Below are 23,640 nucleotides of genomic sequence, written 5' to 3' on the forward strand. Positions count from 1 at the left end.
TAGACGTAGGTCATTTGTTATCAGTTGCTGCAGTGAGAGCGAAAGATGGAGCAAAAACAGATTCTGCTTGTTGTTGTCTAGGTGCAGCACAGTAAATAGCCGATTAGCAGCATATGAAGTCTTGGTAATGTTGGCTGATAGTTCACCATCAAATCTTCAGCTTATCACAAAAGAACTGCTTTCTATGCATCACCAAACTGATCCGGCTTTTTCCAAGGAATTTGATGTAAGTAAGTAGGTTCTTCAATCCAAGTTCTATATGAAAATACGTGTAAAATCTTTAGATTTGGGGATAATTACAATATGGAAAAGTGTCCCATATAGAGAACCAAGAATAGCAGTCTTACAAATGATAACTATTAATGCATGTGTTTAGTTTTCTGTCCTACAAATAACTTTTTTTCTTCCTGCCTCTGCTTTCCAGTATCTTCCACCCGTAGATGGTCGTTCTATTTCAGGATTTGTGGGGCTGAAGAATGGTGGGGCCACATGTTACATGAATGCAGTCTTCCAGCAGCTTTATATGCAACCAGGACTTCCTGAGGTAATATCCACCGTTCCTATAGTAAATACGTTTATAATATCTGTTATAGGAATAAGAGATGGGCAAAGGAAGGATTGCCGATGCATGCATATAGGATGAAAGTCAGCCACAGCTTAGAATTGAGCCAAATGTAAACTAGCATGGAAAGTAAAGGAAATAAATAGACCAAACATGATGGAACTTTGTGTAATTGTTGGTTTCAGTGATGTTGGTTTCATTCATCTAAACCCTTGCTTCTTAGACTGTGGATCCTGACCCCAAATGATGCCCTTAGCCCAGTTTTTTTGTCCCGAAACTTTTGGCAACAATAAAAATTTTCTGAACACCACCTAGTGGCTGTTTAAGATATTTACACAAATCTGTTGTGCAGTGTTTATAGTGGATTCTGCAGAAGATCCTGCAGCTGTATTTCATAAAAAAGGAAAATCAGACTGCTTAACAATGCTGACTTGTTAACAGTAAATGTTTGATTTTTATACCTATTTTATATACCTACTAGCTTTGCCCGGCCACGCGTTGGTGTGGCTTATGCTTTCAGAGTGTTGCTCTTTATTTACTGTCCTGATTTTAGAGATTATATTGTTCTGTATTATTATTAATCGCTTTGAATGCGATTTCCTGCTTCTTGGCAGGGGGTTGGACTGGATGGCCCATGAAGTCTCTTCCAACTCTACTATTCTATGATTCTATGATTCTATATCACAGTAATTATTACATATTATAGTTATAATCTTATATTATCTGCTTAGAACTGGATTATATGAGGCCCCTTCTTCACAGCTGTATAAAATGCACACTGAAGTGGATTATATGGCAGTGTGGAGTCCAGATAATCCAGTGCAAAGCAGATAATATCTATATATATAAAAGAGTGATGGCATCACGGCAATTCACAAAACAACAAAAGTACAGGCCCCCCAACCTCAAAATTTGACAACACAACCCATCATCCACGCCTCAATGTTGATACAACAAAAAGAAAAGAAAATTAAAGTCCTAATTAGAGGGAGAGCAATAATTTTTTTTATCCAATTGCTGCCAGTTTAGAGGGCTAATCTCTGCCCACTTGGTTGCCTGGCAACCAAGGGACAGCCAGGTTTCAGTTAGGGGACAGGCAGATTTAGGCCTCACTTAGACTTCTTCCACAGATTATCTAATTTGCACTGGATTATATGGCAGTGTAGACCCAAGGCCCTTCCACACAGCTATATAACCCATTTATAATCTTATATTATCTGCTTTGCACTGGATTATCTTGACTCCACACTACCATATAATCCACTTCAGTGTGCATTTTATACAGCTGTGAAGAAGGGGCCTCAGATAATCCAGTTCTGAGCAGATAATATAAGATTAGAAATATACAGTAGAGTCTTACTTATCCAACGTAAACAGGCCGGCAGGATAAGTGAATATGTTGGATAATAAGAAGGGATTCAGGAAAAGCCAATTAAACATCAAATTAGGTAAACGTTATACAAATTAAGCACCAAAACATCATATTATACAACAAATTTGACAGAAAAAGTAGTTCCATGCACAGTAATGCTATGTAGTATTTACAGTAGAGTCTCACTTATCCAACACTCGCTTATCCAACATTCTGGATTATCCAACGCATTTTTGTAGTCAATGCTTTCAATATATCGTGATATTTTGGTGCTAAATTCATAAATACAGTAATTACTATATAGCATTACTGTGTACTGAACTACTTTTTCTGACAAATTTGTTGTCTAACATGATGTTTTTGTGCTTAATTTGTAAAATCATAACTTAATTTGATGTTTAATAGGGTTATCCTTAATTCCTCATTATCCAACATATTCGCTTATCCAACGTTCTGCTGGCCCGTTTATGTTGGATAAGTGAGACTCTACTGTACTGTATTTACAAATTTACCACTAAAATATCACAATGAATTTAAAACACTGACTACAAAAGCATTGATTATGAAAAGGCAGACTGCGTTGGATAATCCAGAACATTGTATAAGCGAATGTTGGATAAGTGAGATTCTTCTTTAATATGAAATAATTACTGGGATAGAATAATGCAGAACAATATAATCTCTAAAACCAGGACAGTAAATAAACAGGGGAATTCCACACAGGAAACAATCAGGGCCAGCTAACACCTCCCAACAAAGTATTCCCATCATCAAAGTCTGGCAAATCCTGTTTTCTCAGGGCCACAGACAGTAGAAGCACATAAAATATCGCAAACAACATCACTCTGAAAACAAGGGTATTCCAGACAGGAAACAATCAGGGCCAGCTAACACCTCCCAACAAAGTATTCCCATCATCAAAGTCTGGAAAATCCTCTGTTTTCTCAGGGCCACAGACAGTAGAAGCACATAAAATATCGCAAACAACACCACTCTGAAAACAAGGGAATTCCAGACAGGAAACAATCAGGGCCAGCTAACACCTCCCAACAAAAAATTCACTCAGGGAGGAAACAGCCAGGCTTTAAAGCTGCAAGGCCATTACATCCTAATCATTTTTCCTAATTGCAGCATTCATACTTGCCTCCAACAAACAAAAAAAAACCAATCAGAAATATTGTATATTCACAACCTTTAGGAAATAATATCCCCTGATGGCGCAGCGTGTTAAAGTGCTGAGCTGCTGAACTTCTGGACTGAAAGACCACAGGTTTGAATTGGGGGAGCGGAGAGAGCCCCCACTGTTAGCTCCAGCTTCTGCCAACCCAGAAGTTCGAAAACATGCAAATGTGAGTGCATCAATAGGTACTGCTCCGGCGGGAAGGTAACGCCGCTCCATGTAGTCATCCCACATGACCTTGGAGGAGTCTACGGACAACGCCGGCTCTTCGGCTTAGAAATGGAGATGAACACCAACCTCCAGAGTAAGACACGACTGGACTTAATGTCTGGGGAAAACCTTTACCCTTGACCTTAACTACCACCAATTCCTCAATACTTTATTTCCCATACCACCATACTTCGCCACAGCAACGCGTGGCCGGGCACAGCTAGTAAGATTATAAATGGGTTATATATCTGTGTGGAAGGGCCTTGAGTCTACACTGCCATATAATCCAGTGCAAATTAGATAATCTGTGGAACAGGCCGAGGCCTAAGTCTACCTGTCCCCTGGGCTGAGTTGGTTGCTAGGAGACCAAGTGGGCAGAGATTAGTCCTCTAACTGGCAGCAATTGGATAAAAACAATTATTGCTCTCCCTCTAATTAGGACATTATTTTTCTTTTCTTTTTGTTGTATCAACCTAGAGGCGTGGATGATGGGTTGTGTTGTCAAATTTCGAGGTTGGGGAGCCTGTAGTTTTGTTGTTTTGTTGGTCGCCATGATGCCATCACTCATTTATACATATAGATATGCGCAGGGACATGTAAAAAATGTATTTGGCCAAAAGGGGTTCCGAATAGAAAAGTTTAAGGAATTCTGATCTAGATAACTCCCCCTTTGAAAGTAAAATCACTCCATAAGAGAAAATGAATTATGTGAATTATTCAAATAAATAACATGAGTCATCATTGCTACCAAGTCATGAGGAAAGATAGACTGTTTCATTACTTAACATGATTTTGAATAAACCAATATTAAGAAAGATATTCACAATTCAATTTTGTTAGGCGGTTGTTAATAGATTTTTCTTAGTTTCTGAATAGATGTGTTTTCTCTTAACTCACATTATTAGCCTGTCCCACTGTACAAGCATGTGCTGCCTTGTTAGTTAATTCTTCATTATGTTCACTTTTTAATAAAATATTTTACAATTTTTTTTCTTAAAGGCATTGCTTTCAATTGACGATGACATGGACAATCCTGATGACAGTGTATTCTATCAAGTTCAGTCTCTCTTTGGTCATTTAATGGAAAGCAAGCTACAGTATTACATACCTGAAAATTTCTGGAAGGTAATTCTTTCAATTTAACATAAACCCTTTTTTCATCACTTACCATGACATTTTGGGATTAGGTGTATTGAATAAAAACAATGAGATCTTATCATTTAAATAGTAATGTACATTTTGTTTGATTAGACTAGGGATTAGGACAGAATTCCCACTTACCTCTGGACTCTTGTCTGCGTTCTTCTTCCCCAGGCATATCACTCAAGATTTTGAAATAATTAATGCATTTTCCTTTTACAGATCTTCAAAATGTGGAACAAGGAGCTTTATGTGCGTGAGCAACAAGATGCTTATGAGTTTTTCACCAGTCTTATAGATCAAATGGATGAATACCTCAAGGTTAGTGTTATATTTTCTATCATGTCTCATAACCATATAGTGATTCTTTCAAGCAACAGCCGCCTAACATACAAATTTGTTTCTATTAACACTTTTAATCTCTTACAGAAAATAGGACGAGACCAAATATTTAAGAACACCTTTCAGGGCATCTACTCTGATCAGAAGATCTGCAAGGACTGCCCTCACAGGTGAGTGGCTACATAAGTTATCTCTAGTTTGAGGTTGTTAGTCCCGACCACAGTAAATCAGTAAATCCAAATTAATGGAACTTAAATCAGATCTTTTTAATTTGATTGGTCTGTGTTTGGATTTAGGCTTTACTGAGCAGGCCACAGTCTGCTATTGTCAGATACAGACCATGATTATCACATTTCTTAGATGCAGAAGGCCTTACATTCAGTCTCTCCTGTGTTCATTTAAGAGGATACATTAAAGTGAAGACATGAGATTTTGGAAAGGGGCAGGAACTTTTTATATTTATACAGGCAGATTTCAATCAAAACACACGTCCATTCATTTCTCTATAGAATTGAGATATCTTTCTGCTTCAGTGGTGTTTTGTAGAGTTTGTTAAAGAATTCAGAATCTTGAATGTCCAGCTTTTAGGGGAAAGTGGTTGTTTCCTATGATACTTGTGTAGTGCCATTTACTAAACTTTGCCTATTTTTTTGCCTCACATCTTTTGTAAGATGTGTCAGGAGAAGGTGTCACAAGACAGGCTGTTTTTTCTGATCCTTTCTGTTAATTGTCAGTCTTTTAATTTTACTTTCCATAATAAGATGCCGCCTAGTTTCAGTCCTGCCTATTCTGAAGCAGCACAGTTCCTATGGGCTGACTGCACCAGCTAACCTCCGCAGGGGTGGGGGACCTATTAAAATGGTCTGTCCCCGGAGGCTTATGGATCCTGATGGATTCCTGATGGCTCTTGGGGAGTTTCCCGCCGCCTTGGTTGGTGATCCTTTTGATGTCCTGGTCTCTCTCTGGAATAGGGAGATGACTGGGTCAGTAGACATGATTTCTCCTGAACGTCCCCTCTCGAGTACCCGAGCTAAACTGACTCCTTGGTTCACTGAGGAGTTGGCAGCGATGAAGCGAAAGAAGAGGGAACTAGAGCGCGTGTGGTATTCAGAGTGGAACGAATCAGACCAAACACGGCTGTGTCTCTACCTCAGGGCATATGCCACGGCAATAGATGTTGCAAAGAATGCTTTCTTGGCAGCTAATATTGCGTCCGCAAAGAACCGTCCGGCGGAGCTGTTCTGGGTTGTCAGAGGCTTGTTAAATCCCATCGCTCAAGATGGGATCCCTGACAACTCGGCAGCCCTCTACGAAGCATTTGCTCGGTTCTTTGTGGACAAAGTCGCTCTGATCCGCTCCGGCTTTGACACCATATTAACGGCAGTCTTTGAGGATGTAACACGAGCACCTGCTTGTCCTATTTTGATGGATTCTTTTCAATTGGTTCAGCCTGAGGATGTGGACAAGGTGCTTGGAGAGGTGAGGGCTTCCACATGCATCATAGACCCCTGCCCATCCTGGCTGATAAAGGAAGCCAGAGGGGGATTGTCCGAGTGGGTGAAGGTGGTGGTGAATGCCTCCCTTCGGGAAGGCATTTTTCCAGCGAGCCTCAAATTGGCTGTGATCAAACCGCTGTTGAAGAAGCCATCACTGGACCCCACTCAATTGGATAACTTTCGGCCTATTTCCAATCTCCCCTCTTTGGGCAAGGTCATGGAACGTGTGGTGGCCGCACAACTCCAGGCATTTTTGGTTGACACTGATTTTCTGGATCCGGCACAGTCTGGCTTCAGTCTGGGGCATGGTACCGAGACAGCCTTGGTCGCCTTAGTCGATGATCTTCGCCGGGAACTGGACAGGGGGAGTGTGTCCCTGCTGGTTCTGCTGGACCTCTCAGCGGCCTTCGATACCATCGATCACGGTATCCTTCTGGGGCGTCTTGCCGGGATGGGACTCAGAGGTACTGTTCTGCAGTGGCTCCGGTCCTTCCTGGAGGGGCATTCCCAGATGGTGTCATTGGGGGACGCCTGCTCGGCCCCACAACCATTGACTTGTGGGGTCCCGCAGGGGTCAGTACTGTCCCCCATGTTGTTCAACATATACATGAAGCCGCTGGGAGAGATCATCCGGAGTTTCGGGGTGCGGTGTCATCTGTACGCAGATGATGTCCAGCTCTGTCACTCCTTCCCACCTGTCACTAAGGAGGCTGTTCAGGTCCTGAACCGGTGTCTGGCCGCTGTGTCGGACTGGATGAGGGCTAACAAATTGAAATTGAATCCAGACAAGACAGAGGTCCTCCTGGTCAGTCGTAAGGCTGAACAGGGAATAGGTTTACAGCCTGTGTTGGACGGGGTCACACTCCCCCTGAAGACACAGGTTCGCAGTCTGGGTGTTCTCCTGGACTCATCGCTGAGCCTGGAGCCCCAGGTCTCGGCGGTGGCCAGGGGAGCATTTGCACAACTCCGCCTTGTGCGCCAGCTGCGCCTGTTCCTTGGGAGGTCTGACTTGGCCACGGTGGTCCACGCTCTGGTTACATCCCGTTTGGATTACTGCAACGCGCTCTACATGGCCCGGAAGCTTCAATTAGTACAACGAGCAGCAGCCAGGCTTATAACTGGAGCGGCGTACAGGGAGCACACCACTCCTCTGTTGCATCAGCTCCACTGGCTGCCAATATGCTACCGAGCCCAATTCAAAGTGCTGGTTTTGGCCCACAAAGTCCTACACGGTTCCGGTCCAACTTACCTATCCGAACGTATCTCCTCCTATGAGCCCATGAGAACTTTAAGATCGTCTGGGGAGGCCCTGCTCTCGGTCCGGCCTGCCTCACAAGTGCGGCTGGTGGGAACGAGAGATAGGGCCTTCTCGGTGGTGGCTCCTCGGCTGTGGAACTCCCTCCCCAGTGACATCCGGCAGGCTCCATCCCTTCTAAGTTTTAGAAAAAAGGTGAAGACCTGGCTTTGCGAACAAGCGTTTAATGAATGAATTATGATGGCTTTAACTCAGTCCGGATTAAGGTTTACGTGCAAGGTTTATGTGGACGAATGGATTAAGTATTTTTATTGTACTGTTTTAAATGTATTTATTGGATTATTTTAAATTGATTGTTTTAATTGTTATGTTTTATTTTTGTACTGTATACCGGCATTGAATTTGCCAGATTGTGAGCCGCCCTGAGTCCCTTCGGGTGAGAAGGGCGGCATAGAAATGATGGAAATAAATAAATAAATACAGGGCCTTAAAAACAATGTTTATTTACATCTCCCTGGATTAGGTTTAAAGTTGAAAGAGATGAGATTAGAAACATATTTAATTTTTATATTTTCCGATTCTTTATTGTTGAAGTTTGATAGTAGCAACACACAGGTTTTCCTCAGCCTGCTACAAATAGAAAAAAACATGCAGCAACCAATTGCTCTTTACCCATGAGCTTTTTTGACCTTTAACAAATACAGAAAAATTTTAAAAGTCATTCCTAGGAGATAAAAGGCTAATTGGAAAATGTATTTAGATTTTTTATGGCTGCTTTTCTTCCTCTCTCCTGTATGAATTTCACTCTCATTTTTGTTAGCATCAAACATGGCAATCCTTCAGTTCTGTTGTGTGTGGAAAGAGGGGAGATTGAATCTTCCTCTCTTACAAGTTACTTCTAGGCTATGCACAAATAGTAACTTCAGTTAATTTGTAGCTACATTATGATTAATGTGATCCCACTGTTTTAATGCCCTTTGACCTAAAGGTGCTGCTTATAAGGAATATCTCTTAAATTTAATAACACATTCAGTTTTTTACTCCAATATTCTTTTACTTGCACCTTGATGTAGGTACGAGCGAGAGGAAGCCTTCGTAGCTCTCAATCTAGGAGTCACTTCATGTCAAAGCCTGGAAATTTCATTGGATCAGTTTGTAAGAGGAGAAATTCTGGAAGGAAGCAATGCCTACTACTGTGAGAAGTGTAAAGAAAAGGTACTGCATTTTCCTTATGTGTTAGGTAAAACACTTGGATTTTTTCATGGGGAAAGACCCCCTGGGCTATGTAAGTATACGTAATAATAATAATAATAATAATAATAATAATAATAATAATAATAATAATAATAATAATACTTTATTTGTACCCCACCCTATTTCCCCGAGGAGACTCAGGGCAGTTTCCAACAAAAGTAACAAAATGGCAAAACATTCAATGCCGAAAACAGACAGCGATAAATCAAATCAAAACAGTGGATAAAACAATCTCAAAATAAATTTATTAAACTAAATAAAAAATAGTACATAATTGAACTTAAATAAACATAATATAACCCATCACACACAATTTCCACAAGCTGAAGTAGGTGTCCAATATCTAAGCAATTGCAACAGATAGTCAAGACTTAATCTCAGAAGCTTCAGGTATACTTGTTGCTGGGAAACGTGGAGGCCTACGGAAGAGGGGGCAGGATGTCCAAGTCCTCCACGCTTCCCAGTGTGGCCCGGCTGGAGCAGCGGCAGAAACAAGAGCCCGATCGCCTCTTCCAGGCTCCTCTGCCACTGTCTGCCCTCGCTCTCTCACCCACCCTCCCTCACTCACTAGTTCACTGACCAATAAATAAATAAAAATCCTGCGAGTCCACGATAAGCGGACCGCGAAGTAGCGGGGGAACATTATATAGTTAAGTCATATAACTGAATCCAGTCTATAGTTTCCATTCTTGTGTAGCCAGTGTTTTTTGTGTATTGGGCCAGAGGTAACATATATAAATAAGCCTGATCTGTTCTACAGCTGAGAGGGACTATACTTTCCTAATTCTTCAGTTTGGGGTATAGCTTAGATTTCCCATGATAGTGAGCAAAAGTAAGGTAGGCTAGAATTTTTCAGTTTGTTCTTGATGATATTTCACTAATTTTTTAAAAATGAGCTTTCCCCATTGCTTCTGGTTACAAATTTGATAATGATGTGTGCTTGTTCACACATTTTCAGCCTACTTTATTTCTGAAAGCACTCTTGTACTGAAGAATAAGAATAGCTACATGGATATTCTACATAACATTTTTCATGTAGAAGTTCTATAATCTGTGCTACCCACCAACCTGCTTACCCAAAGCCCTGTACCCTTGAAGGTAGGTGCGTTAGAAAAGTCTGTGCTGCTTCTGGATATGATGCATAATTTCATCCAGCCTGAAGATGTGGATTTAAACCCCACCCCGTCTCTGGTATAGTTTAATGGTCTTGCTTATTTTAAGTCTGATTTAGAGAATTAGGTATCAAATTCTTAATTTATTGTTGTGAAAAAGGTCTTGGTCATGAAGAATAGAACCAGAGCAAAAACTTAAGTGCAATAAGGAAGCTTTTCTACCAGAGGCTAGACTGCCTCCATTTCCTGAGGAGGTTTTTGATCAAATATTAATATGTAATCACCCGGGGACGCTCTGTATTGGACTGTCTGCTTTGTTTCTTTATGTTTTTAACTTTGTATCTTTTAAAAATAATTTTATATTGTTTAAATGAGATAATTTTAATTTTTGAAAAAAATAGTATTGTTAGGTTTAACTAATTTCATTTGTGTGTCTTTGTTCTGAACACTCTGGGAGAAAGGCGGCATATAAAATGAATGAGATACTTGTAAGAATATCTCTGGCCAGTGGCCAGAAATGCATGCAAATAAATATCTAGCTGCAGGTGATTCTCTTCTCTTTTAAGAGAACTACAGTTAAACGGACATGCATTAAAGCCCTTCCCAGTGTGTTGGTGATCCATCTTATGAGATTCGGATTTGACTGGGAAAGTGGACGCTCCATTAAATATGATGAACAAATAAAGGTAAGTGCAGCTGTTGTCTATTTCTTACAAAAGATTTATGAATGTCAGATCTGGGTTTGACCTGAAATGTTTGCTATCAAACAGTTCCCTTGGATGCTGAATATGGAGCCCTATACGGTTTCTGGAATGGCTCGCCAGGATTCTTCTTCAGAAGTTGGTGACAATGGACGCAGTACAGATCAGAGTGGCTCAGGGTCCCCACGGAAGAAAGTAGCTCCTACAGAAAACTACGAGTTGGTTGGTGTGATTGTGCACAGTGGTCAGGCCCATGCAGGACACTACTATTCCTTTATTAAAGACAGAAGGTAATGGAATGTTTAATTAAACAAAAGCATTCATATTTTCATCATTTGCTAGAAGAGGGAGGTCATCAGATGTTAACCTCGTAATTTCTTTTTGGAAAGTGTATAGGCTGGCATCCTTTTGATTAGTTTGTGAACTATATTAGACCTATCTTATCAATCGTTGACTGGTGAATCACCTCATAGATAATTTCTGTTAATTGAATGGATGCACATCTGTCAGGATTAACTGAAGGATTAGTTTGTCTATAATATGAAATTGTTATATAATACCTCTTAAGACCATGCAGTCATGCCGGCCACATAACCTTGGAGGTGTCATCCTAAGGTTGGCTTGTGGATCTGGATACCTAAATGTCAGATTACATAGATAGTGCTCTCATATTACTGACAGGCTGACATTGTTGGGATTTCTCATTCTGCTCTAGATATAAAAGTAGGTTTCTATATGGTAGTCTTGATATACTGGCTCATATATAACTTTGTGAATTACAGTATGGCCCAAATAAGCCAATTTCTTCTCGTTCTATGCTTTGTATGTCAAAAGGGGAGGTATATCCTCATTTGGGGAAACAAAAGCCTCAAATAACCAAGTAGAGAAAAGTAACCCAAGAAACAGCCCCATTCCAATGGCTATGGAATGATAATGTAGTCTGTAGAATGGAGTTCCTGGACAAGAAGAGTTCATACTGAAATCTTGTTCAATGCAATGAGAATTTAATGGTCTGAGTCTGGGAACTCTTATTTATTTTATTTATTTATTTTATTTATATACCGCTCTTCTCTCCCAGGGAGACCCTTATCTTAATGGTGCTTATGACATAAATGGAACTGTGGCTTGAAACAAACTAGGGACTTTCTGACAGAATTTGCGAACGATAGAAATTAAAATAAAAGGGGCAAGTCAAGGAGCATTCAGTTTCAGTGCTCATTCATAGAAATAATACAAACCAGTATTAAAGGTCTTTTTGGATCAATGTTTTATTTAGCATTCATTTTTCTTTGTGGTGACACGCCCTTGTCTTTTTGGTAGTTGAATTCTGTAAAACTATTAGGCATATTCTTTGAATTTGGCAATTAGCATTGTCTTTCTTTCTCTGTTATGACAGGGGATGTGGGAAAGGAAAGTGGTATAAATTTAATGACACAGTAGTTGAAGAATTTGAGCTGAATGATGAAACCTTGGAGTATGAATGTTTTGGTGGAGAATATAGACCCAAAGTTTATGATCAATGTAAGTATATTTCTGTTATTTTTTTATGTTGTTTTTAGCACTTTTTAGTGTAAGGCATGAATTACAGTACATACTCATGTATAAGTGGGTTGGCGTAGCCAAGGGTCCGTGTAAGAACCATACCTTAACTCTTATCATTCCTTTTTCTGAGTGGCAAAAGGGCTTCTGGCCTTTTTGAAAGGAAAATTATAGTAGCAGACAGAAAGGTTGACCCCCTGGGGCCACCATTAATGTTTTGTTCTCTTTGGAATAATCTTCGACTCATCCACAGAGTCATATCAAAATCCATAATCTTGGCCCCCAAACATGCTCTCAACTTAAGCATGAGGGAGACTAGTACATGAGTATATACAGTAATCACAGAGCCAGTTATGTGATTATTCTGGAAAACATGAACCTGGACATTTTTTCACTTCCCCTGAATTGATAGAAGCAATATTGTATCATGTCCTGTATTGTACCTGTCACACCGCTCACATGCAATGGAACAAAACACAAGCACTTTGACACTCCTCAACTGAGGTTTCTTCCCCTTGTTGCTGCAGCCCTGACCATCCTCTGCACACACAATGACAGAGAAAGAAACCTTATGGCATATTATCTCTCACCAGATCACGTGCTGTATAGAAAGGCTTTTCTGAGAGGTACTCAGAGCCAAGTTAATATGGAAGAGATGGGTAGGAAAGGGAGTTTACAGGCCCAGGTGTTGCAGAAATCACTATCTCATATACTTAGTTGGTCCTTGACAGAAGATTGCAATGTAATTATCCCAGCAGAATATCTGTTATTCCAGGGATGGATAGTATTTTAGACTTGGACAGTATCTAATGATTTTTAAATAGATTTTCTGTATCTGGTTTACAAATCTTGTTTTATTTCTAGCACCAGTTCTTACATGTAGCACATTTATGAGAAATGCATAGAGTAAATGTTACATACAACATTGAAACTGAGAGACAGAGAGGCGTTCACTAGATGTTCACTAACCATATATAATGTACTAGCTGTGCCCGTCCACGCATTGCTGTGGCGAAGTTTGGTGATATGGGAAATAAAGTATTGAGGAATTGATGGTAGTTAAGGTAAAGGGTAAAGGTTTTTCCCTGACATTAAGTGCAGTCCTGTCTGACTCTGGGGGTTGGTGCTTATCTCCATTTCTAAGCCGAAGAGGCGGCATTGTCCATAGACTCCTCCAAGGTCATGTGGCATGACTGCATGGAGCGCCGTTACCTTCCCGCCGGAGCAGTACCTATTCATCTACTCCCCTGCGCCATCAGGGGATATTATTTCCTAAAGCTTGTGAATATTCAATATTTCTGATTATTGAAGTGTGAGTGATGTTGTATGTTTGTTGGTTTGGGGAATTGGTTTTTCTGCGGATATCTTGGCTGGGTGTCTGCTTTTTGTGTATTTGGTGTTGTTATTGTGCATGTGTTTGGGTTCTTTTGCCCTGTGGTCATGGTTGTCTTTGTAGGTATGCATGTGTCCTGGCTGTAGTGGACATGGGAGATAGGGATTGCATTGGTGTGTGGATATTGTGTTGTGTGCAATTGTGTTGTGTCTGTTTTAAGTGGTGAGGGAACAGAGGGTGTCAGAGTTTAGCAATGTCGAAGTTTGTTGTGGTGAGGTTGGATGGGTTTCTGTAAGGTGTGGTTTGAAGGTGTAGTGAATGGTTGAGAGGTGGGACTGCATGGTGATCTGTCCACTGTATGATGGTATTGACGTGTTATTGGTATTATTATTGTGATTGGTGGGTATGCATATGTGTAGTTGTGGAAATGCGTGGTTGGTAACTGGTGATTGGGCCGTGGTATTGAATGGGGGTGTATTATTGTTAGTATAGCTGGCTGTTGTTACAGTTTGTCAAGAAGTTATAGCCCTCCTTGTCATTTAGCCATTGGCCTCCCCTTGGTCTTGGAGCTTTGAGGCCCTGGGCTGAGTGGGTTGCTAGGAGACCAAGTGGGTGGAGCTTAGCCTTCTAACTGGCAGCAATTGGATAAAAACAATTATTCATCTCCCTCTAATTAAGACTTTATTTTTCTTTTCTTTTTGTTGTCAGAACCTAGGGGCAAGGATGGTGGGTTGTGCTTCCAGTTTTCGTGGTTTTGGGATATGTAGTTTTGTTGCTTACTTCACACCCCCAATTTTTTACTCTTTTTATATATATATATAGATAGATAGATAGATAGATGTGTGCAGGTGGTTCCTATCCACACTGTCCATTTTCCAACACAGCCCTGTACTGCTTTTTATATAGCTGGAAAATAAAATGTATGAAATAACCTGCACATTTTGCATATGTGCAGAAGTTTTTGTAAAACGTGACCAAAAAAAAACATTTTTTCAGCAACAAACAATGTCTTGAGTACACCCTCAGTACCTCTTCTTTACAGCAAATCCATATCCTGATGTTCGACGGCGGTATTGGAATGCCTACATGCTCTTCTATCAAAGAGTGTCTGACCAGAACTCCCCAGTGTTACCAAAGAAAAGTCGAGTCAGTGTTGTGCGTCAGGAAGCAGAGGATCTCTCCTTGTAAGTTCATTTGCCTTTCATTCCAAGCATTTATTTTGCGTACAAACAAAATATTAACAGTGTTCTCCCCATTTTTTCTTGGTTTAAGATACTTAATCCAAAGTATTGCTTCCATGAGGAAGCTCTGTAGAATTTTTAATCTTACGTTTAGAAAAGTACTCCTGAGGCTGTAATTTTTTTAGGCTTAAGATCCAGATTACTTCCAAGGAGATGTTTTTGGGTGAAATGATCCTTCATTCCAGAAGGCAGGAGAACAGCAAAGAAAGAGGAGGGCATTCTTTCAAGGAAGCAGTAGAGCAGTGGTTCTCAGTCTATGGATCCCCAGATGTTTTGGCCTTCAATTCCCAGAAATCCTAACAGCTGGTAAACTGACTGGGATTTCTGTGAGTTGTAGGCCATAACACCTGAGGACCCACAGATTGAGAACCACTGCATTAGAGTCTGGGGAAACCCATCAAAAAGGCATCCCCATCAGAGGTTCTTGTGAAAGTGGTGAAATTCAAAACAGATCCCCATCCTTGGCAGACTCATCCAGGGAGGCATGGCCTGCCGAATACTCTGAACCTGAATTGTAAATTATGACATTTAAAGTCATAATTGGCAGTTAGAATTGTGCTCAGAAATGGACTGGCAGCCAGTGGATCGGTTATTTTTTGATCCGCGTGGTTATGCAGCTCTTTTACACAGACTTTCAAGGAGGAATTTCAGGAATATTGGATAGAGGGTGATCAGTTTAATTGAAGCCACACAAATCCTTACTATTAGCATAATACAAAGATATTACAAATGCTGAACAGATCACCGCACAGTAAGTTTATACTTTCCATATAGAGGACACTATATAAATAATGTTCAGTCAGATGTCCATTGATGAATGCTGTACTTCTGAGAAAGGAGAAAACTGCCTCATCAAACAGATTGAACTTTTTATTTAATTTAATTATTTACAGTATTTATATTCTGCCCTTCTCACCCCGAAGGGGACTCAGGGCGGATTACAATAAACATATATATGGAAAACATTCAATGCCATTAGACAAACAACATACAGTATAGACACACACAGAGGCAATTTTAACATTTCTAGCTTCATGAGGGTATGCTCGATTCCGGCCAGAGGGGGAGCTGTTGCTTCATCATCCACGAGTGACACAGAGTGCTGTACTTCTTCATTCCTTTCCACGTGCTGCTGGCAGTTTTATGGTGTTGTAAGTTAGTTAAATTAGCCTCCGGCATAAAGCGTACCTAAATTTCCTAGTTGACAGATGCAACTGTGTTTCGGGCTGCTTAGGTAAACAGTACGCCAGCTATTTAATGGTCGGGGGCTTAACACGACTCGGGCTTTGAACTCATGACCTCTCGGTGAGTAGTGATTTATTGCAGCTGGTTACTAGCCAGCTGCGCCACAACCCAGCCCTTTTGGGATTCATGTTGCATTTTGTTTCCAGATCTGCTCCATCTTCACCAGATATTTCACCACAGTCTTCACCACGGCCCCACAGACCCAGTAGTGACCGTCTGTCCATCTTGACCAAGTTAGTCAAAAAAGGAGAGAAAAAAGGCTTATTTGTAGAAAAAATGCCAGTTCGAATCTATCAGGTAAATAATAATAATTGCTTATATGTTAAAAGGATTGGGTTTGAACAAGCTTGTTGTTTATCATCTGGAACATTTTGAAACAATATTGTGCTTGAGGGAAATGAAGATGTTCTTTTAGTTGCCAAAAGCATGAATGGGCTAGCCTTTAAGAATGCATTGTCTAGATAAGATTGTTATTGTTTTAGTCTGGAGGGGTTTGGGCCAACAGAAATTTTATGCTACATAGTATCATTTTTTGAGTCTGTAGAATGAACAATAGGCATAGGAAAGCAAATATACTGCTAGGTACCATATAGACATTGAATCATTCTTCTCCACCACCACCCCCTTACACACACGCTATAGCACAACATTGAGCTGATGTTTTCAGTGACCCTTCCATTATGAATGAATTGCATTGATAGTAATCACATTTGGTTTAGAATCTGCCTTTTTGGCCAACCAAGCAACTAGGTTGTCAGCAACATGCTTTTCAAGGATCCTCCTTTTTGTGGGGTTTTTTTTAACAATTGTGATATTTATGTAACATATTTAAGAAATTATGAACACAATTTGACATATTACTAAAATCATCTATGTATTTTTTTGCAGATGGTGCGGGATGAAAACCTGAAGTTTATGAAAAACAGAGATGTCTACAGCAGTGACTATTTTAATTTTGTTTTGTCATTGGCTTCATTAAATGCAGTGAGTAGTGAATTCTGCTTTTTTTAGTGAATTGAGGTGAATATTTCTGTAGCCTAGATAAGAGGAATAAATGAAAAACAAATAATTATTGTTATCAAGTAGAAAAATATATAGTATTTAGAAAACTTATACATTGTTGATAGAGTGGTGTCTGGCATCATTAATTATGAAACATCAGTGAAGCCTGTCTTTGGGCTAACAAAAAAAACCTGGACAACTCTAACTATAGATTTCCAAGAAATACTAGGAGAAAGTTGGAAAAGTATTCTTGTATCCCTGCCTTTTCTATACTTTTCATGCTATCCTTGACTCCATGTTGCTTCCTTTCCTTTCGAGAAAAGCTGATATAAATTCAATAAATAAATAAGGCACAAAAGAGATTTTTTAAAGTGTGTGTGTGTGTGTATAAACACCTTTTGTACCATAAATTAAAAGCTGTTTTCTTCCTTCATTAGTACCAAAGGGGTCATTGGAAAAATGAATGGGATCGGGCCAGACTCATTTAATGCCGGGCTGTGGCGCAGGCTGTTGAGCAGCTGCAATAAATCACTCTGACTATGAGGTCATGAGTTCGAGGCCAGCCCTTGGCGGGGTGAGCACCCGTCAATTAAAAATAAAAAATAGCCCCTGCTCGTTGCTGACCTAGCAACCCGAAAGATAGTTGCATCTATCAAGTAGGAAATAAGTGTAAAAAGTATAAAAAAAAGTGGGGAGGCAAGGTTAACTAATTTACGACCTGGAATGAGGAAGTGCTGTCAGAGTGGATGATGAAGTAGCTGCTCCCCCCTGTGGCCAGAATCGAACATCTCCTCAGGAGAAGGTTAACTTGCCTCTGCGTCTGTCTCTGTCTCGGTCTCTGTTTGATGTGTTTATGGGCATTGAATGGTTGCCCTATGTGTGTATAATGTGATCCGCCCTGAGTCCCCTTCGGGGTGAGAAGGGCAGAATATAAATACTGTAAATAAATTAAATAAATAAATGGTAACTCAAATGAAGACCTTTGGTGTTAACCTGCCACAAATATGGGCTACTGCACCAGATCCAGGTGCTGAAAAACAGAAACAAATCCAAACAGAAATATATTATCTTCCTTGCTTGCTTGATTGCTTTTTTGCATTCTGGAAGTTTGGCAAGGCAGAGACCAATAAACAGCAAAAACTGTAAAACTGCCAGTCCAACAAAATATCAGATCAGCAGATTTTTTTTCTCAAGGTGGTGATAGGCAGGCAGGCTGCCCCCAAAAAAATCATTTGAGAATTCATGTGATCAGTAGACTGCACTTGTCTATCCAGATTCTAAGAGTGAGTTAGATAGTATCTCAGTTCCTATCTGAAAACAGTATTTAAGAAAACTGTAACTGTGTCTTTATCTTCTTATAGACAAAACTGAAGCATCCCCATTATCCATCAATGGCAAGAGTGAGTTTACAGCTAGCAGTTCAATTCCTCTTTCAAACTTATCTGCGAACCAAGAAGAAACTCAGGTAACTAGCCATTTAAAGAATGTTTCCTAAAGAAATATGCTATAAGGTAGTTTTTCTGACATTGCTTTATTTGCCTTTTTTAAGGATTGACACAGAAGAATGGATTGCAACCATTGATGCTCTGGTATCTAAAAGCTTTGATGCTTGTAAATGGCTAGTTGAATACTTAGTGGAAGCAGAAGGACGGGAGCTCATAAAGTAAGTACTAGTCTAATACACAAGACTGCATGTGTTAGATGAGATTCCATTACATCATCCTCTTATCTCCAGTCTAGTTCTTCCTGTGTTTGTGCAGCTGCATAGCAAAATTTAGGGTGACTCCAAGGTCTGCAGATATTGCCAAAATATTTAGGTGAGGGGAAAAGCCACCAAAAGCAGCCCTATAAAAGCTAAATAATACAAAGTTTTTAAAGCCCCTGTAAATGGATGGTAAGGCAAGAAATTGAAAGTATCCCAGGGAATAGAGATCAGTCTCTTACTATGTGTCCCTCAGGGGAAGATAATTTTTTTTTGGGGGGGGGGGGTAAGAGTACAATCCAGGCTGGGCAGGAAAATTAAATTTGGCTTTTTGTTGCTTATTTTATGTGTACAACAGTTTCAGCATTAGAGGCATGTATCCAGCAAGTCTACATCGACATATTGACTTAATAACTATCTAGGAGAAGGACAAGTGTATATGGGCACATATAAAGAACCATGTTTACTTGTTCTCAGAGTATTCATCTGTAACTAGCAAAATCATTTGCCAAGTGACACATTGCCTAAGTGAAGTATAATGATCCAGCTATGCAGTTTGTTTTTGCAAGCACCATCATAAAAGGCAATTTTTAAGCACGGTTCTCTAATCATTTACTGGCTGGTAAAAGACAGGAGGTGCCTGGTTAGCACCTGAAGACCCAAGAGGTGATGTCAACTTTCGTTTCCTAGCTGCAGAAAGGCGGCAATGTACGGGGTGTTTGAAAAAGAACTCCCTATTCACCATTTAATTTCAAACACCCTGTATTGCCCACACACACACAAGCCAGTAAGTAGTGTGGGAGGTAGAAATATTGTGGAAGAGGGTGTCGAATACCTCCTTCTCCAAGTTCAAAAAACCCTCATACAATCCCAAGTTATACAATCATATGTCATCAACAGGATTACAGCCATTGAATGCTAATAGCTTATTTGTTTGTTTGTTTGTTTTTTAAAAAACCTCTAGTAGTAAGACCTCAAGATATTAACGAATACAGCATAACTGGTATCCTCTTATTTCCCAGGATATTCACAGATATGTGAACTTTTTATGACCAGACACATTTTTTTCATTTCTCTTCTTAGAGAGCAAATATTGAGACTGCACGTTCTTTAGAATTGTTCAACCAAAATATAAGCATGTTTGAGAGGCTGATGTGATAGCACAGACTTTTGGGTTTATATTTTATGCTCCAACTAGCAGCAGTATTGAATGTAATATATGGCATGGATATGAAAAAAACCCAAATCCATTAAGTGATGAAAGATTGAGAGGGGGAGAATATATGCAGGCTCATACAAGTCTGCTCCTAGTGACAGTCTCTGAAACACTGAACAACTTCGAAGTGGAAAGCTATCTATGTTGCTTCAGGCAGTCAATTATTGCTTCCTTTTAATCAAACTGCTTTGTTATGGTATTAAATCCAGCTGATTTCCAGAATTTATGTCAGACCCATAGAGATACAATTTATATTCTCTAAGGTACTCTGAGTTTGACTTTTAAGTAACCATATCCAGTCTTGCCACTGTCAAAGGAGTGGAAATATTTGATTTTACAGTAAAGGAAACAGGGACTGAAGACATGAGCTAGCAACATGAAAGTGATTGGACAACTTCTTGCATCTTCATTTTTACTGCATGTGTGTTTCAGGACGTATCTGCTAGAATGCAGTGTGAGAGAAGTGCGAGTTGCTGTAGCCACCATTCTTGAAAAAACACTAGACAGTGCCTTGTTTTATCAGGAAAAGGTCAGTAATATGTAACTAAGATGGAAATAATATTTAATGTGTAATTATAAAATGTAATAAATTAACAAACTGCTGAAATGTGAAAGCTGGTGTTGTATTGCTGAAAAAAGTTGACTATTTTAAAAAGTAATGCATATTACTTTCTCTTGTTCTTCTCTCTTAGTCATTTTAAGTCATCGTACTTGTTATAACTATCAAAATTATGTGACTGCTTGATTTAGGCAGTTCTTATAGCTCTGTGAGTGTTATATATCAGAACAGTATCAAGTGTTGTGAAAAGCTCCTGCTTTGATCCTTCATAAAATAATTCTGGTTATTATGACTACAGAGCTAAGTTATAAGATGTTTAAAATGTCAGGGGCAAGAGGCCAGGGGCTTCCATATTCAGCATAGCTCCTTGTATGAACACATAGCAAAATGTTGTTTCATGGGCTGAAAAGATACCAAGTTCTAAGTTTATCAGGCTAGTATTCTACTTAATTGTTGAGTTCCATTGCTCAGACCCAGAATGTTGTCCAATGATCTGCTAATGAGCTGTTTGATGGTTGAACATATGTAAACTAGTTTATTTCTCCTGAGAGTGTTTGTTTCCTAGAGCATCTAAGATGCCCTGTAAAAAGTGTTCCGTGAGCTAATAATTAAACAAAAACAGATGGTTACCTGAACCAAATTGCATCACGTTTGCAAATAGAACACTGAGCTGCCTCATCATTAAATGTACATCAATTAAAACTACCATTATCATCATACAAGGTCTCCTTAACTCAATTATTTGACAGTTGAAAGGTCTTCATCAGTTGGTGGAGGTGCTACTTGGGCTGTTGGAAAAAGATGTTCCCGAGAACTGTAAAAACTGTGCCCAGTACTTTTTCTTGTTCAACAATTTTGTACAAAAGGTAACAAGATTTTTCTACTTATTTAACTTCACTAATGTACTATTTATATGTCATGGAAAAATTGCCACTGTAATATAAAACTGCTTTATATTCTGAATCTGCTGATTGTGGACTTGGCTCAGTGTCCTTTATAAAATGAAAAAAACCCTGTATCTCATGTAATGGTAGCTTCCCACTGTAATACTTGTTCTTCTGTTTTATAAGTTTTTGATTTATGACTCACTTCTACAGATACTTTAACACACTTCATAATGCATAAATACAAAACAACAAAGATGTAAATACATCAAAACATTTAATAATTATTACATAGATGCACACTAGTTATTAAAATAATATAGATACAATTTCCCTAAACACTTGTATTATTTTTTCCCCTGAAACAAGAATTATTTCAAAATGTATACAAATGGGTTTCCCCCCCTGTATGGATTCATTGTCTAGCTATTTATAGTTTACCATTACAAGTTAAATTTGCCCTGAGCAGGTGTTAATGGCTATAAAATGTGCAGTTAGGCCTTTCAGACTTAAAGTGGATCTTTCTGTACATAGGGGCTTATATATATTTGCATGGGTGAGTTGGGTGTATCTCCAAGTAGAGACATGTAGTTGCATAGTTCCTTCTCATACTGTTCATGTAACTCCAGATACCTGACTGGACACATCTTCTGCTAATGTTTACAAAGTTATTCACAAAATAGCAAACAATATGTTGCATTTTGCAGTCTACATTTTAGAAGTTGTTCAAACCAACATTGTATGTAGAACTCATTTTGTAATCCAGTCACATTTGATTATTAATAGCCAGACAGCCTGGTATTAAAGGCATTCAAAACCCTGCAGATCGATGCACTTCAATTAAAATTCATCAGAGTTATTTTATGAAGTGTTTTGTGTTTCCTACACGTTAAGAAATGTAACCCACCATTTTGCCTGTATTTTCGCAGCAGGGTATAAAAGCTTGTGATCTCCTTCTCAGGCATTCTGCCTTGAGGCACATGATCAACTTTCTTCTAGGTCCCAATCGGCAGAATAACCAGGTAACAATTTATGTTACTGTCTAGTTCTCTCAGTATAATATATGTCATTCTAGTTGTTATGTTCAGCATTAAAGCCAATTTACCATGTTCAGCATTAAATCTATTTAGAACCATCTTACAAAAATGTACCCCCTTGTCCTGCCTTTGCAGCAAGTTGGCGAAAACAAGGATAAAACTCTCTGGTGCTACCTTTTATAAGTTTTGCTATAAATAGCCAAAAACTTTGTAGGTACCATTCATGGCATATTCAACAGGGTTAAGCAGACAGTTCTGACTTTAGTACTAACACTGCTAAGCTTCTCTCTCCTAGATAAGATTTTTATTTCATGTATTGTTTATTTGAAAGAAATCACTCTTTCAAAAACATAATTTAGTTTGTGATTTACTATGGACTATATGTCGCATCACCATAACATGTGAAGTGTCCATCAACTGTCTCAAAAGGAGGGCTGATATTTCTGATACTAGGGAATTGTGCTGCATTCGGACTCCATATAGAACAGTATATGTTTACGACGTATGTGCTTCCACAAGCACAACTGTTACTTGTTTTAGTCAAACAAAAATGAGTATTGTAAAGCTGCCCCCCCCCCCCGAAACTTACAGTACTTTTGGAATCACTGTTTGAGGAGCGATATTATCAGAAGTGGGAATAGATTTTCGTTATATGTAAATGTTTATACCTTACACTCTCACTTTATTTGCCAAAATAGAATCGCAGGTGGAGTTCAGCACAAGCACGGGAGTTTGGATTTCTCCATAATACTATTGCACTCCTTGTCCTGCACTCAGATGTCTCCTCACAAAGAAATGTAGGTAGGTATGGTTGATTTCACCTCAGTGACCTCTGCTCGGTGGCTGATCTTAATGCAATACAGCATGTTTATTTTCTATAAAGTTCTCTTGTGAGGGCTTCCACTGAACCACTGCCACAAAATATGTGGACTTTCACAAATCCCACCACTGTACCGACTGTGAGGGCTTCCACTCATTCCATGTCTACCACCAGTATGAGGGCTTTGTACTGTCTTATTGCTGTCTCAAATGTGGGGGACCTTCTAGATGCCCTTCTGGTTCTGATGGAATATTTTATTTATTTAACTTCCCTATCAGATAACACCACCGGGAATTAACTGCTGCCATCACAGAAACCTTGTATCCGAACTCAGTATTCCTTAGATTGCACTCCAGAGGCTCAAGTGAATAATATAAACATAATTGTTTAATAGGTAGAAATTGAACATAATATCACCAAGTATTTATTGAGTGCAAC

The 23,640-nt window shown here is 39.4% G+C and overlaps 1 protein-coding gene across 3 annotated transcripts in view; it reads left to right on the top strand.

Moving 5' to 3' along the window:
- The window catches only part of usp24 (ubiquitin specific peptidase 24), a 96,374-nt gene that overhangs the window by 63,328 nt on the left and 9,406 nt on the right, over positions 1-23,640 (top strand). For 2 of the 3 annotated variants that reach the window (XM_062978274.1, XM_003220151.4), the window contains exons 41-58: positions 82-226; positions 425-544; positions 4,324-4,449; positions 4,687-4,785; positions 4,894-4,976; positions 8,631-8,772; positions 10,490-10,609; positions 10,694-10,914; positions 12,021-12,145; positions 14,539-14,680; positions 16,129-16,279; positions 16,871-16,966; positions 18,346-18,449; positions 18,534-18,647; positions 20,335-20,431; positions 21,211-21,327; positions 22,275-22,367; positions 23,081-23,183. In XM_062978274.1, the coding sequence (XP_062834344.1) occupies positions 82-226; positions 425-544; positions 4,324-4,449; positions 4,687-4,785; positions 4,894-4,976; positions 8,631-8,772; positions 10,490-10,609; positions 10,694-10,914; positions 12,021-12,145; positions 14,539-14,680; positions 16,129-16,279; positions 16,871-16,966; positions 18,346-18,449; positions 18,534-18,647; positions 20,335-20,431; positions 21,211-21,327; positions 22,275-22,367; positions 23,081-23,183 (2,198 nt within the window). The remainder of the gene's footprint in view (positions 1-81; positions 227-424; positions 545-4,323; positions 4,450-4,686; positions 4,786-4,893; positions 4,977-8,630; positions 8,773-10,489; positions 10,610-10,693; positions 10,915-12,020; positions 12,146-14,538; positions 14,681-16,128; positions 16,280-16,870; positions 16,967-18,345; positions 18,450-18,533; positions 18,648-20,334; positions 20,432-21,210; positions 21,328-22,274; positions 22,368-23,080; positions 23,184-23,640) is intronic. The other variant, XM_008109389.3, reaches the window with a different exon arrangement.

Source organism: Anolis carolinensis, chromosome 4 (assembly GCF_035594765.1).
Source record: "Anolis carolinensis isolate JA03-04 chromosome 4, rAnoCar3.1.pri, whole genome shotgun sequence".
Classification (NCBI taxonomy): domain Eukaryota; kingdom Metazoa; phylum Chordata; class Lepidosauria; order Squamata; family Dactyloidae; genus Anolis; species Anolis carolinensis.